The sequence below is a fragment of the Letharia lupina genome (genome assembly GCF_014066315.1).
Source record: "Letharia lupina isolate WasteWater1 chromosome Unknown contig_14, whole genome shotgun sequence".
In the NCBI taxonomy this organism is placed as follows: domain Eukaryota; kingdom Fungi; phylum Ascomycota; class Lecanoromycetes; order Lecanorales; family Parmeliaceae; genus Letharia; species Letharia lupina.
Genome location: NW_023502983.1, coordinates 1 through 14216, shown reverse-complemented (window position 1 = coordinate 14216; position 14216 = coordinate 1). Strand labels below are relative to the sequence as shown.

The 14216-nt window shown below is 48.6% G+C and overlaps 5 protein-coding genes across 5 annotated transcripts; 3 read left to right on the top strand and 2 right to left on the bottom strand.

Moving 5' to 3' along the window:
• Positions 1-437: 437 nt before the first annotated feature.
• Positions 438-1222, top strand: HO133_002004 (uncharacterized protein; the record flags this gene model as incomplete). The annotated part of the gene is made up of 2 exons (XM_037292932.1): positions 438-1003; positions 1054-1222. The coding sequence occupies 2 exons, from the start codon at positions 438-440 to the stop codon at positions 1220-1222; spliced, it is 735 nt and encodes a 244-aa protein (XP_037150585.1).
• Positions 1223-3948: 2726 nt separating this feature from the next.
• On the top strand, positions 3949-4719 carry HO133_002003 (uncharacterized protein; the record flags this gene model as incomplete). Its single annotated transcript, XM_037292931.1, has 1 exon — positions 3949-4719. One exon carries the CDS (start codon positions 3949-3951, stop codon positions 4717-4719), a length of 771 nt encoding a protein of 256 aa, XP_037150584.1.
• A 711-nt stretch (positions 4720-5430) lies between these two features.
• On the bottom strand, positions 5431-6836 carry HO133_002002 (uncharacterized protein; the record flags this gene model as incomplete). Its single annotated transcript, XM_037292930.1, has 2 exons — positions 5431-6162; positions 6324-6836. 2 exons carry the CDS (start codon positions 6834-6836, stop codon positions 5431-5433), a joined length of 1245 nt encoding a protein of 414 aa, XP_037150583.1.
• A 3197-nt stretch (positions 6837-10033) lies between these two features.
• Positions 10034-11065, bottom strand: HO133_002001 (uncharacterized protein; the record flags this gene model as incomplete). Its single annotated transcript, XM_037292929.1, has 4 exons — positions 10034-10053; positions 10110-10283; positions 10338-10669; positions 10746-11065. The coding sequence occupies 4 exons, from the start codon at positions 11063-11065 to the stop codon at positions 10034-10036; spliced, it is 846 nt and encodes a 281-aa protein (XP_037150582.1).
• A 967-nt stretch (positions 11066-12032) lies between these two features.
• On the top strand, positions 12033-13430 carry HO133_002000 (uncharacterized protein; the record flags this gene model as incomplete). The annotated part of the gene is made up of 2 exons (XM_037292928.1): positions 12033-13115; positions 13278-13430. The coding sequence occupies 2 exons, from the start codon at positions 12033-12035 to the stop codon at positions 13428-13430; spliced, it is 1236 nt and encodes a 411-aa protein (XP_037150581.1).
• Positions 13431-14216: the final 786 nt, after the last annotated feature.

Sequence of the window (14216 nt, the reverse complement as noted above, 5' to 3'; positions counted from 1 at the left end):
ATAAATAAAACGTTATATTATTCGAAAAGATATATTAAGAACTTATAAGAAAGTCGAAAGATAATAATTATATTATTAAAATTATAAGTTTATTTAAAAGAGAATTTAGAAGTAAATAAAGTAAATATTAAGATATATTATAAAGATAATACGTCTTAAAGATAATAACGAGTATAGAAAAGATCGTAGAGGAGATAATATACGATTATACGACTTCGCCGAGCGAGCTAATAAGTATATACGCAATTATATAAAGCATTATCGTTAAATAAATGTAACTATACAGAAAGTGCCAAGAATACCAAGAGTGCCAAGTATTTTAGCGCTGTCCAGGACTTTTGGTGCCGACCTCCGTACTTCGAACACTTTAGAACACTAATTTAAAGGATTCAGGAGGGCTACCACGGGGTCGCAAAAGAAATTTTCCAAATCCGAGAATGTATGCTTTCAAGACAGCGAATGGGAGTGTCTTCACTCTTGTTCTCCTATTTGCGCTAGCGGCAACATCTGCATTTTTCTCTGCTGTGGAGGACCACGGCCAATCTAAATCCTCAGTCCATCACAACCACGTCTCCCCGAAATCGTCCTCTCCATCCCCGGACATATCCGTTTCGCAAGCCCGGGAAGTCCATCTACTTGAACGTACACTTCCTAATGGAGGACCCATACAGACCACAAACGCTCGCGATTGGGAGATCAGATACCGCCAGTACTTCAGCTTCATTATCCCTGTCCAAGTCGCGGCCTCAGTGCTTGAGGAATTCTATACCAGCTGTCTCCGGCGGATAGCCCTGAACCAATTCCGAAACAGACCTGCCCCTGGAAATGCTTTCACTTTTACCATGGGCAGCGTCTTATTGGCGTTCAGGGCCGCAGATCCGGATCAAGGTCTTACATGGTCGGCGTACGAGATGATCATTGATAACTTGTTGGCCAATGCGAGGACAGGGTTTACAGCGCCGTTCAAAGCTGAGTGGTATCATCCGGATTCGAACAAGCTTGTGTATGTTAGCTTGTCGATGTTGCAGCGAATTGGGCTGGGGCGCGTACAAGATTGATATCAAAGGGCATTCCTGAGGAGGAGATGCATCATGAAAACTCCATCACTGGTAACAGGAATAATTACGAAGGCTGTTCGTATGGCACTATACACGTCTCGACGTCTACAATCCAGATTGACACAGTGAACAAATATCAGCAAATCAAGAATATCAACCGATAGGCGATGTACTGCATGAGAAGTGAGCTACTGTACGTAGAGATACTCATCGAATTCGGCGCTAGTAACGCTCTGCTTATGACCAACGCTTCCACCCCAAGACTTGATAACATTTATACTATGGTACAAGCGACCGCCTCACCTTTCTTTGCTATCACAGCCCAGCTCGCTTTCAGATGTTCTTCAAACTCTTGATCAACAACCTACCTGCCTATCCCATAGACGTTTCCATGGCACATATCTCAACAAACTCATCTGCCATCGTCGAAACAGGAGACCGCCAACCATACGCCAATGTCATACCAAAGAAGATACTTAACGCAAAGCAACGCTTGAAGCGTAAGGTAGTAGCGCTAGTCAGCGTAACCGACCCAAATACAGCTCGCTTCCTCAATTCAAATTGGTAGCACGGACCTCCCTAGTCCAACCTCGGCTAACGAGCATGGAATAACGACACAGTATTAGAAGGAATAATGTTATGGGCATAGAGATTAGTCTCATATGTCATGTGAGCAGTACGGGGATTTCTGATAAGGCCTTACCATCGATGTCAGAGGAACCGACCAGGATTAGGAGATTTCAAGGGAAATCTTGTTGAATGAGCTTTTTTATTGGATCCTTTTCTACTTAGTCCGACACAGTCTTAAGCTATGGGAGAGTATGGATGAAGTGGAGTGTCGCAACGTCTGCCGCCGGCCATTCCCATCCCCTCAAAGCTTTGTCTAGTATAGACGTATGGTATGCCATTACTCTTTCGTATTACGTCTGAGGTATCCCTTGCTGCCCATATTTCTCGATGTCTGCCTTCGAAGCACAATGTACTCGAACCTTTTTCATGTCGGCGACTTGTTGATACCTCTCCCAATCCGCCCTCCACTCAGCTTCGCCAAGCTGGTGCCAGTCCAGCGCAGGATGCCAGAAAAGCGGCGCATCTCCATCATTGAGTATGAATCTCCGTTCTCGAACCCTTATGGGCTGTAAGAACTCGGTGAGCGCCATGGGTGATTTTATTTGGAAAAGACCTTCGTTGTCGAGGTTGTTTTCGAAAAAGAATGTGAATCATGGTACCGTATCTCTCTGCTTCTTGACACATTTCTTGGCGAGCACCATCACCGACTTGGTGTCCGTGCGGCAGGCAACTCCTAGCATGTTTGAATCCGTTCACAACCCCGAGAAGATGGGTAATATGGCAGATCAAGCGTACGGCGGAAACACCCTCACCGTAGCCGTCAACGCAGCACTCCAAAAAGGTACACTCCGGCTTCTTTTCCTATTCAGCACCCGGAAAATTCCTGTGACCGCAAAATGCAGTGTACTGTTCGCGAGATCCGCCTTACCAAGACCTTTGCCACTCGACACGTAGAGATGAGTCAATGGCAGAAAGATGGGAAGAGACGACTGTGTCTGTTTCCGAGCGCCGACTGCCAGATCGCTGAGCCAGCTACTCTGCTTACGTACTCAAGATCACCGAGAATTGTCTATAGTGCCGTGGAAGACGGTCCAACTGTGGATGAGAACCGTTAAAGTTTTTGGGAGCGTGGTCTTGTCAGTAGGAAAGTGGTGCAGATGCACAGAGAACTCTTTGGTCTTAGTGAGTATTCCTTCGACCGTCGTCCATGTCCCGAAGGAATCGTCACGCAGAACCTCACAGGGATGGCGAAGAAGCGTACTCCTACAACACAGGATCACCTCTCTCTTACCTCGTAAACAACCTCGGACTACTTCCGATCAAAGCACTTTTGAAGACTCCAACACAACACGCCCCCGCTTTTGCCTTTGTCATGGATATGGGGCTCTTATTCCTGCCTTGCATAACGGTCAGTCTTTAGATGAGGTAGCGGCCCAGTCGAGCCTAGAATTTGCGCTGAGGATTTTCACCAACGATGTGGACGTGAAATGCGTGGAGTTTGCGAGAGATGAGTACAGTCACTGGTGGAGATGGCAGAACCTACATGGAGGCACAATTATGGGATAGCAGTAGAAGAATGTTGTGCAACATGACGCAGCAATGTATTTTTCGGCCCAAGTCGAACAAGACGGCAACGATATGATTCCACCCATTTATTTGTATATGTTGGCATCTGTTGTTGACAGAAGATGAGTAGCCTTTCTGAGTCAAGGAGAAAGCTGAGAAATGTTAAGAGTTGGTCTTGTCAAATCTACGAGTCAGACATACTGTGTACAGACTATATGAGGTGAACACGTAAGGTTATGCATTTGGACGGACATGTCATATCACAGGCGTGGGATCAGACTACCATTCTTTGCATTGTTTCCGAGATTTCTTGGTGTTTGACACGTAATGATACTAAGTCAAGTCTTTTTGGTTTTCGCTCGTCTAGTCTTTGTTTTTCGGCTTCACGCGTCTGCTCTCTTCAACACAAACAGTATTTGTCTGGTGTGATACAAGTCATCAGTAAAGTGTTGAAGCTACTGGAAGATGCAGGTCGACATCTTGACATCGAAAGCCAAGAAATGCCGCGGAGGCTGACTCATGATAACACCCTTGACACTCACTGATTTGCGCCATGTGTCGTACACACTTCGAGATATCCTTTCCAAGATTCTCTTCCACTTTCCATATATGCCTTTCATTGCTAGCTTCTTAAAAGTCCTTTCACCACTTCTCGGTGTACGAACAACAATATCACTTGAACTCGAGCCTGCTGCCACCAGATTAGTCTCCACCTGAGAAAGACCCCCCAGATTCCCATCACAATAGCCATTAAATGCAATATTTGCTCAAGAGCTGGCTCACCAGTCTGGGTCCCCGCCCTCTCGTTCGCAAAGATGCAAGTCAGCGCCTGGAGCCTGCCGCCGTTCCACCAAGGTATGTATGCGAGGAGTTGACCACTGAGTTTGCCAATTACTGGACGAAGATTCAAGAAGATGACAACGAGGGGCTTGAGGAGATCCAGCTGAGTGCACTGATTCGTTGGCACGCTTTCCGATTCAAGTTCGGAAAAAGCACAGAGGAGCAGCCACTTCCTCTCGATTTCTTCGTTGATATCTTCGACGACTATTTCTTTCTTGGCGCTCTGCGCCAGTACATAAAAGTCAAGTTGGCAGATGATACGCCTGCAAACTCTGGCTGGGTAGGGATCACCAAAAGGAAAGAATCATGCATATCCTCAGCGACACGAGAGATCCAGATAGAGGTCAAACGGCAGCCCAACCAGCTCTGGACACACAAACTTGTACATGAGTACTTGGACACCCTGCTGCACGAGATGATCCATGCATTCCTCATCCTCTACAGCGCCCCAGTGGCGTCTCAGGGGTGTCATCACAGGACTGTGGAAACAGAGGGGCTGACCGGACATGGGCCATGTTGGGTCAAGGTTGCCGCTGCGGTTGCGGCGGAAGCTGATAGGTCACTCGGCGTGTTGTGGCACAAGTGGGATTTGGGGATTGCGAGTGCGCGTCTTTCGGAGGGAGAGGCCCTGAGACGATCGAATGAGCTAAAGGGATTGAATATGATGGATAAAGAGTCGGGTTAATGGCCCAGACGAATGCTTGTTAGGATACCATTCTACGTAAGATCGCTGCCGTAAACTTCCACCGCCCGTAAATATTTCTCGTCGAATGACACCTTTCTTGTCACACTAGGGATCAGAATCGTAGCGCTGGATTTACATCAGTGTCCGCCTAGCAGATACATACTTGGGGCGGTCTCACCTGAATCACAAGCGCTCGAGACCCTATCACTGGAAATATCCATTCGCCGAGCATGTGCACAAGGAAAAAGCAACAGGACTTGATCTTGCGATTACGGTCCTCGATGATTTATGTCCAGTACGATCACCTTTCCAGTCGGATGTGGAAAGGCGTGTTGGCATCATGGGACGATATCTCCGAGTTCGCATCTCATCTCCGTACGAAGAGGCTTTATTGAACCTATTACGGTAGGCGATGTTTTCATGACGTTTCATTTTTTTTGCGGAGGCATTTATAAGGAATATTGCAGGAATGGATGGACTCTAACAATCATGCATTAGATGAGGATTAGTAATACCGAAGGGAGCAGTCTGGGGTCGCTTGTCGACGGGTCAATCGCCACGCCGGTTCTGTATCAGAAGGCTGGTGGCTACTCTACCTGTACAAGAGGATTGTCCAAGGTAGACTTCGCCCCCTATTGGATTGTGGCAATCCGTGATATTACCCATCGTGTTTTCCTATCGGATTTTCAACCTTTGTGCTCACAACAAGTCTCATCGCCCCCTCTTTCTATTTGTCGCCCTCCTTAACATTCTTGCTCCCCGAAAGCTCCAACTTCCCATCGCGCTAAGGTGTCCCTCGTCGTGCCCACCCTCCTGATCCCACGAATGACTCCAATATGTTATAGACCAACTGCCCAAGGCCTGCACATCCAGAACATCCTTACAAGTCTCTGGATCAAACCCCTCCTCACCAGCCTTACAAACGCCCTCCAACTCTTTCTCGCCCCACCAATACGGAAAGATCATCTCCTTCCCCAACAGCACCAACTGATGCATCCCGACTTCAGCACTGGCTCTGATATTCTTCTCGCCTAAAGATCGAACATACATCTCCTTCAACTCACTCTTCAACAAAAACTCATCCAAGCTCGCTCCATAATCATTATCACTGCGATACTCCCTTAAATACTCATTGACCAAGTAGAACAGCGCGTCCGGTCCGGTCACTGCTTCGGGCCAATCGCCGTAGGGTTTGGTCCCCTTAGAGACTAGGTTCAGAGGCAGGAGCCAGAAGGGATGGGACGGCGTCGAAGCCAACCAAGCGTTCGGGATGCTGTGTTTTTTCGAATTATCAGCGCCCATGCGGGCGAGGAAGGCCGTCTGTGGGCCTGCATTGTATGAGGTAGTGGGAAATGTAGAGATGGGCGCGGCGTCGGAAGTAGGAGTGTGTGTAGGATTCTGAATGCTGGTGGAACCTGATTGCGAGCTGGAGGAGATGTTGTGCTGCGCAAAAAGGGCCTCATAAGGACGCAAACATTCAGTATCCAGATCAGCATACACCCTTCAAAACGCGGTATCAGTGATGTCCCCCACTGTTCCACCCCGCCCGCCGGAAGAGAGCAGCAAACTCACCCGCCAAAAACAAACATGTACAAATTCCTTACCGCATCTGCGCGGTAGATCTCGCTCTTCAACCCATCGTACTTGACCAGGAACTCCGGGGCGTATTTCTCCACCAAACGGCGGTTATCTTCGTCTGTCCACAGCACCCATTCAAAGTCCGGATTCATATCTCTGCATGAGAGGCTCCACTGCTCGAACTTTGATGGGAGGATGGTAGTGGACCAGCTCTGATGAAGAAGCTTGGGCATGTGTGGTCCTGAGTGCGGAGGAGGCCGTGCCATTAGTTCCGCAGGGGAGATTTGTCGCGCTTTAGGTGCGGCGGCGGAATGCAACGGAGATATGGGTAGGTGATGGCCGGGTTGAAGTCTGAAGAGGAAAGGGGAAGACTCTTTGGTAGGAGTTTTGAGGGTGTAGAACACAAAGCAGACGAGAAGGACCAGTGGCAAAGCGATTGTACTGGAAAGTGTGCGATGGCGGAGACTGCGCATTCTGCTGGCACGGTCGAAAGCAATGTTCTTATGTTGATCTGTGAAGGGAGATATGATGGAGGGCATTTCTGGGCAAAGTGAGCGAAGGCTGATGAATGATAGAAAAAGCTGAGGGATGAGAAACGTGAAGGCTGCAATCGGTTATTGAATGTGCGTGAATCAGTCAAGAGACGAAACTTGATCCTCTATCTTTTTGCTCCAGTCTCCACGCTCATGGATCATTTTAGATTCACATATTTGCCTATTTATTTAATCGACACGCATCTACCCGAGACATTCGGATCATGTTTCAAGTGTTGGCAGTCAAGGCTTATGTGTCTTCATACGTTTAGCTCAGCTAGTCCTATCAGCGGAAGTCTTGCGAAGGAGGTTTACACCTTGTCAGCTGCATAACGAGGCTGTCTCGCGGGTGCCAGAAATATCCACACATCTAGAAATTGAAAAGTCGATGATAATTTCACGATTAAGAACCCTAGCTGAAGGTTCTTGCGAGATAATTAAAGGACCTCATCAATACAAATAGATCGCTCCGCAAAAGTTTATCCTTGAAGAGAATAATCATCGAGATCTCTCAGCTGATAAGGTGGAGAGACTTCTTGGCGTGTGCGGATATTTCTGGCACCCGCGAGGCTGTGTATAAGATGAAACCACCTGCACATACGAGGCGAGAAGGTGTATAGCCATAGATTTCCTGAGCTTGACAAGGCTCAGACGATTTACGCCTCGCGCCTGGTTGAAATGTGATACAACTTTGCCCTTCTTTTTATTCGAGTGCGACATCAGCATCCGCATAAGCGATCAACATCATTCTCGTCGGTGTTCCAAGTTTGTATGGTCTTCGAGGCCACATCGATCTGTTAGCTCTTCCTAATTGAATATGCAGAGTAGACGTTTGAGGACCCAGTCGCAAATACGCAATGCAGGGGTTACTGTGCTTTTTTAAACATGTCGATGTGGCCGCTTTTCGGATTTGGCAGCGAGCTGAGATGAGACATCAATTCATTGGGCACCGAGCCGCATTCCCGCAAGGCTGGACCGGGAAGGAATCTGACCGAGATTGCATTCGGGAGGCCCGCAGGGAGATGATTGAAGAAAACAGAGGATCCGCCCATGCAGAAGATAGAAAACACTGCAAAAGGGGACATGCATTTCTCGCCTTACCATGCCTCACTTTATCACCAATGTTCGCGTAAAGTCAACCCTCTTCGATAATGCTTCCAATCCAGACGGCTGAGGAGTGGCGCCTATTCTCAACGTCCGTCATCATTTACGGCTTTATCTCCGCTCTTAAAGTGATAGGACTCCTTGAATATCCTTTCCAGTGAGATCTTTGTATCATCTTACCGGATGACTGTTTCAGATGATTCCGAGCGAGAACGACTCTGGCACACTTTGACCACAACTCTTCTTTCTGTTCAACTTGACACCGCTTTCAGAAACTATCCAGTGGCAATGAGCTGATCAGGTTGAGTAATTTTTGAATACTTGTCTCCCAATGATGGACGTCAGAATGAGTATTTCCTTGAGTGACATCAACACGGTCTTTCAGCACTCTCTCTAGGTTTATCGAGTGGTGATTCCACTTGATTCGCAGCAAGAATGCTTACTGCTCAGACGGCGGATGAGGTGTGCTCGTGACTTGTCTGCCCTCTCTATCCTCATCCGATGCTTTACTCGTCGTCTGCCGCTTCTAGAATTTTCTCTCGCCACCCTTCCTCGTCGCTCACTACTATGAACCTCTCCCGGCCATAATCTTTCCATCTTTCATCGAGGTACGGTAGACGTAAAAGAGAAGTGACCTATCTAGCACTTAGCGTTGCCGGCCGCTACCGTGCGCTACTGGAGGGGTTTGGGAGAGAGCCCTGACCCACAGAGCACGAAACACTCTCTTCTGACACATCAATACACAAATCCACCTAACCCTAAGGATCCACACTCGATGATGATACCTGTAGTTTATAGCTAGTTAATGAGTGGACTGCTCTGAGCTTTGACGCCTGTCCCGCAGTATAATTCAAGCCACACACACACACCTAGTCTGTTTGGCAAAGTGAAGATAATATGTCGCAACTGTCCCTCATCAAGTGGCGGAGATTCTCCCAATGCAACTGCTTCGCTCAAAGACATCCACCGTGATTCGGACTCGACTGACTTGGAGACCCTTACTTGTACTCTTCAGCATAAAATTTCGGCCTTCGGACTGTCCGCGACTATCTAAGTTGCTCAATCATTCTGGTTTACGACGCAAAACCCTTCACCACATAGCTTCCAGGCTACAGATACTTCAAAGTTCTCGCCACTCGACAATGGTGTGCTGACCTGGACTTTGTACGTAGCTGTCATCAAGTCTCCTCACGTGCACAGCGCCTGAACTACGATAACCTTATAAATACTCCATCTGGCAGCGGTCGCATGGCTGCTTCCATTAAATAGGGGATTCTTCCACACCTTTGCTTAAACGTCATGACGAGCGCAGATACAACTCCCTTGCGCGGATCATCTGACGATGCCGATTGGGCAAGAGCTATTATGGGGGAAGAGTCCAGTCAAGCTACTGATATGAACACCACGCTCGAGGAGTCCCCCACGTGCTACCTTTATTCATGTTAAGGCAGCTATCAGTACTGTAGGGCCTCGGATTGCGATCAGAGGTAGGAAAAGTCAGATGTAGTCAAAATGTACACATGTTCTACGTGCCTCACCTTAACCTGCACCAAATGCGGAGCTCTCAACCATGAAAGCCTTGATCCAACCAATGCAAAAGTGCTATACTTGGCGACATCGAAGGAGAAATTTGATGCGATGGAGTGCGCGCAGTGTGGGTCAACAACTCAGAGGTCGGAAGACTGCAACCACATGGAGTGCAAAGCGAGTGGAGAACAAATCTGCTATATGGACTCGGAGGTATCTGATTATTTGACGGAAGAGTCTGATAGCTTCTATGATACTGGATATGGCGATCATCGAGTCAAAGATCGTGTAGCTAGCAGAATGAAATCGTAATCCGCACAGTGATCTTCAGAAGCCAAAAGACCGAGGACTGAGAACATGGACCATCCGGAAACTTCCTGCGCGTGATTTAAGCTTGCACTTCTGATAGGGTCAGAAGAACTGGGATTGTAGTCGAAATGTGGCCCCAGCCCAACGCCGACCTCTCGCCGCACTTCCCCCCCAGAAGAGGCACCGATACCGGCGCGGCGACGTTTCCATTCGAAGGCTATTCTTTCTAGCGCATGTATATGAGACGCGGTACGTAGGAGGGATTACTGGGCAGTGTAGCCACCTGGGGGTGAGTAAGCTTGCTGCATATAGACACCAAACACCCAAGCGAAGACTTACCATCAACAGGCAGCGCTGCTCCAGAGACCCAACTCGCATCATCACTTGCCAGGAAAAGGGCCGCCTTCGCGATGTCCTCTGGCTCGCCGAGGCCTTTGAAGGGATGCATTGCCCCAAGCCGAGCTTGCGTCGCCTCAACATCCGTCAATGGTTTAATCATAGCCGTCTTTGTGACTAAGGCCAACAGTCAGCATCCCCCGTCCCATCGAAGTATAGTGTTCCACTCACAGCCAGGACACAGAACATTGCAATGGATGCGCCATGGTGCCAAGTCCAGAGCAACCGTCCGAGTTATTTGGACCACTGACCCTTTCGAAGCTGAATAGGACACTGTTCCACCCAGGCCCACCACTCCCGCCACTGATGCAACATTTATGATCCAGCCCCGATCGCCGCTCGGGTAGGGATTTTGGGTGATCATCTGTTGGGCAGCGTACTTGCAGCCGAGGAACACGCCGCGGGAGTTGACAGACATGGTGGTGTCAAAGGTCGAGTCGGGGGTTTCGTGGACAGGGAGGAGGAGGGGGACTTCGAGGCCGATGCCGGCATTGTTGACCATGCTGTCATCCACTTGTCAGCCCTGCGGCTTGCAGGTGGCGTGTAGGTGGGAGAATAGCGTTGATCGGGCCAGCTCACATGTCGAGCCTGCCATAGACCTCCACGGCCCTCGCGATTAGGCTCTGCACACTCTGACTGTCCCGAACATCACATTCGACAAACAGACTCTTCCCCCCGCTCTCGAGAATCACCTCGTGTGTAGCTTTAGTATCCCCCTCTTTGACATGAACTTCTGCAACGGGTCGCAGATCGGCACAGACGACAGCGGCACCGTGTGTTGCGTACGTAAGCGCGATCGCGCGTCCAAGACCTGATGATGCGCCAGTGATGATGGCGGTCTTATCGAGCAGTCGTTGCGAGGAGGGGGAGGCAGCGGCAGATGCGTTGAGAGTGCTCATGGTGGATTATGGAGGGCAGAGTTGAGGTCGTTGAGCGTGTCACTGTGAGTATGGGCGGATGGCTAGGACAAGAGGGTAAGGTGCGCATTTTGCTATGGGTCTCCATACTGTACGATTGGAGTAGGAAGCTGATGAAGATGATGACTGAGCGTGCTGCGTTCTTTTGTTCGGAGATCAGCCAAACATTTTGCTCTCTGAAAAGGTACTTGGGAGTCTATCCGCATTGAGCCTAGCCTTTGAACCAGATATGGTGAGTTCTTCAGCTAGCCTTTTAAAGGATAGTGCTCTGTCTGGGTTCCAATTGGTAGTCGAGTGTGTAACCTCCCGCTCCCGTATCACGAGTAGCGAAGTATAAAGTCGCCGACATCGTCACTTCCTTGTCCCCTCCTTGTTTCGCAATAATAATCTACCACTACTACCATCTCAAACCGAACTATGAGAGATACAGTGCGCCTCTCCTGACCGGCTTGAGATAGTGCCTCTCGTAGCTCCGTTTGAGATGGTAGTAGTCTATAGCGAAAATGGCGAAAGATGCGAAAAAAGGTACTGTATGTAAATTGTTCGGATATCAATTTGGGCTGCGACAATTGTACAGAGGACGCAAAACAGCTCTCTTCTTCCACGTCGTGTAACTCGATGACACAATACGATGCTATCCAAACCTCTTTCGCTAAAATTATGAGGATGTCGGTGCAAGGGACTTACCAAGTTACCGTCCTCTTTCCATTTAACCTTTGTAGTGGAGACTGGGGTATCGGATATATATTTGAACCGCACTAGAGAAGTTCCACCATTTATGAGACACGGGCCAATACGAACCCTGTTGGAGCCACGTGATTGCGATGCGTTTCTTACTTCCTGCTGAACTCACATTTCTTCCCTTTTTTCCTTACTACTCCGTTGACCGTTCTCGTCTTGAACTTTCTTCGAGTCCATCGTTAATTCTTGATACGGTCCGATGTTTACCATGTCCTCACTTGTTCCCGAGCATGTGCTCAAGCAAGTACAGACATTCAGTTTGTCTTCGCTTGTTCCCGAACATGTGCTCAAGCAAATACCAGGTTTGCCCGGATATTCTGACGGTCATGAATATGAAAGACTAGCGAATGGACAACATGACGAAGATTCGCCCCAGCGCGCAACAAAGTACAATTACAAGATATATGCTTCCATCCTTTGCGCCCTTCTTGTCACGTTTTTAGCCTTCAAAGGTGCAGTCAATACTCACATCTCCATCTCTACTATGCCAAACACCAGCTCACCCACAGTAGCCATACCTAAGTACATGCCAGAGGAACAAATCAACACTACCGAAAGCCAATTGCAACAGATCAACGCTACCAAAAGCAATCTAGATCAGATTGTGGACATCCCAAAAGAAACCAAGGCCCTAGTGGTATCTGCACGATCACAAGATGTCATCCATTGGATGGAGGATGTCCAAGAAGACTGGATCCAATACCCATACCTCGTCACTGAAGACACCAACCCCAACAGCACCCTCTCCGTACCCGCAAACAACGGGAATGAAGCGATGCGCTACTTCTCCTTCATTATTGACAACTACGACTCTCTTCCAGACATCATCGCTTTCCGCCACGGCCACAACACGACCTGGCATCAACGCTTCGATTCCGCGGCCGAAGTCAATCACCTGAACCTCACCACTGTCCACTTGCGCGGATACCAAAATTTCAACTGTGAACTGAGGGTTCTTGGCTGTGACCAACATATATACCTCGCCGATAAGCAACGCGCGGAAAACGCCACCAACGACGAATCTAACGGGCGGCTCTCTACTCGTTCGGACCCTCCAGTCGATGAAGCCATATACCAGAACTGGGACGCTTGGTTCGGCGTCCCCATGCCTGAAGACGTAACCTCAGCATGCTGCGCGCAATTCGCAGTATCGAAGGAAGCTGTGTATCGCAGGACAAAGGAAAAATATATGGAATACCGGCAGTGGTTGCTCAGTACTAATTTGGAGAGTCGTTATTCGGGGATGGTTTTTGAGAGGCTGTGGCATGTTGTCTTCGGCATGGCTCCTGTGGTGTGTGGGTCGGACGAACAGTGCTATTGTGATGTTTATACAACCCCACTTTCTGGCACCTGTCCACCATGAATGAGCTTCACAGGCCGTGACTAATGGCACCATCTCTGCCAAGGTTTATTCTGGTAATCATGCCATCTTTGGCTGCATGTTGCCATGCAGAAAATGCTCGCCGGTCGCGCCGGTACGCACAATATGCAGTCTATTCGAGACATGTTCCAGGTCCGCAGCAACGGACGCCGAACCTCCGAAAGCTTCAAACCAGTTCTTGAGGTCACTGCGTTCGAAGAGCAGTCGCGGTCTCGAGGTCTTTGATAGGGTGGATTAGTAGCATGGGGTTCAAACAAAGTGGAAAACCTGGGCGATTTTACCAAGAACCTGGAAGTCAAGGCCACTGGTGGTGGGATAAAGAACGCTGAACCAGTTTCCACGTCAGAGCGATGAGGCGTCGGCCGAAGACGGCCGCTGCTGATGATGGGATAGGTATCGCATCGGCAAGTGGGCCAACATGCTTCCTGCCCACGATTGTACTATATTTAATAGCAGAAGCATCTGAGTTGTTCCAAGACGAATTCTCTTCAGATTCATATTAACTGACTCCTGTTCTCAAGCTGCTCGGTGCGGGTAGAGGTATCTCTTTCCCCCGCATAGCTGCTCAATCTCGTTCTTACTCCTCCATGTTGCCTATTTATCAAATCAACCATCTTTCGAAGCTGTGGCCTCGACTGTAAACGAAGGATGCTGTTGAACTTCTAGGCTCCTTGCGCATCATCTGCACTTACAGCTTCTTCATATACAGAAACCTGAGCGAAACTTTGTCTCTTGCAGCAAAGGAGATTCGCTGCTGAGGAACCATGAGACAGAGGGCATCTCAAAAATCACCATATGTGCGAAGAACAGACCAAAAAGCAGCTAGCCGAGAACCGCAACGGCTCTTTTCCTTGCCACAACTATGTCGAGCCTGGCAATAGATAGGGCTTGCAAAGATTCTGAAGACAAATTTAAATAGAAAATAAAGATTATTAAGATCGACACTAGCCTTTCTGAGTCAGTCCCGTAAATCACGTAACTCCGCGTTTATCTATATCTACTTATACTAAT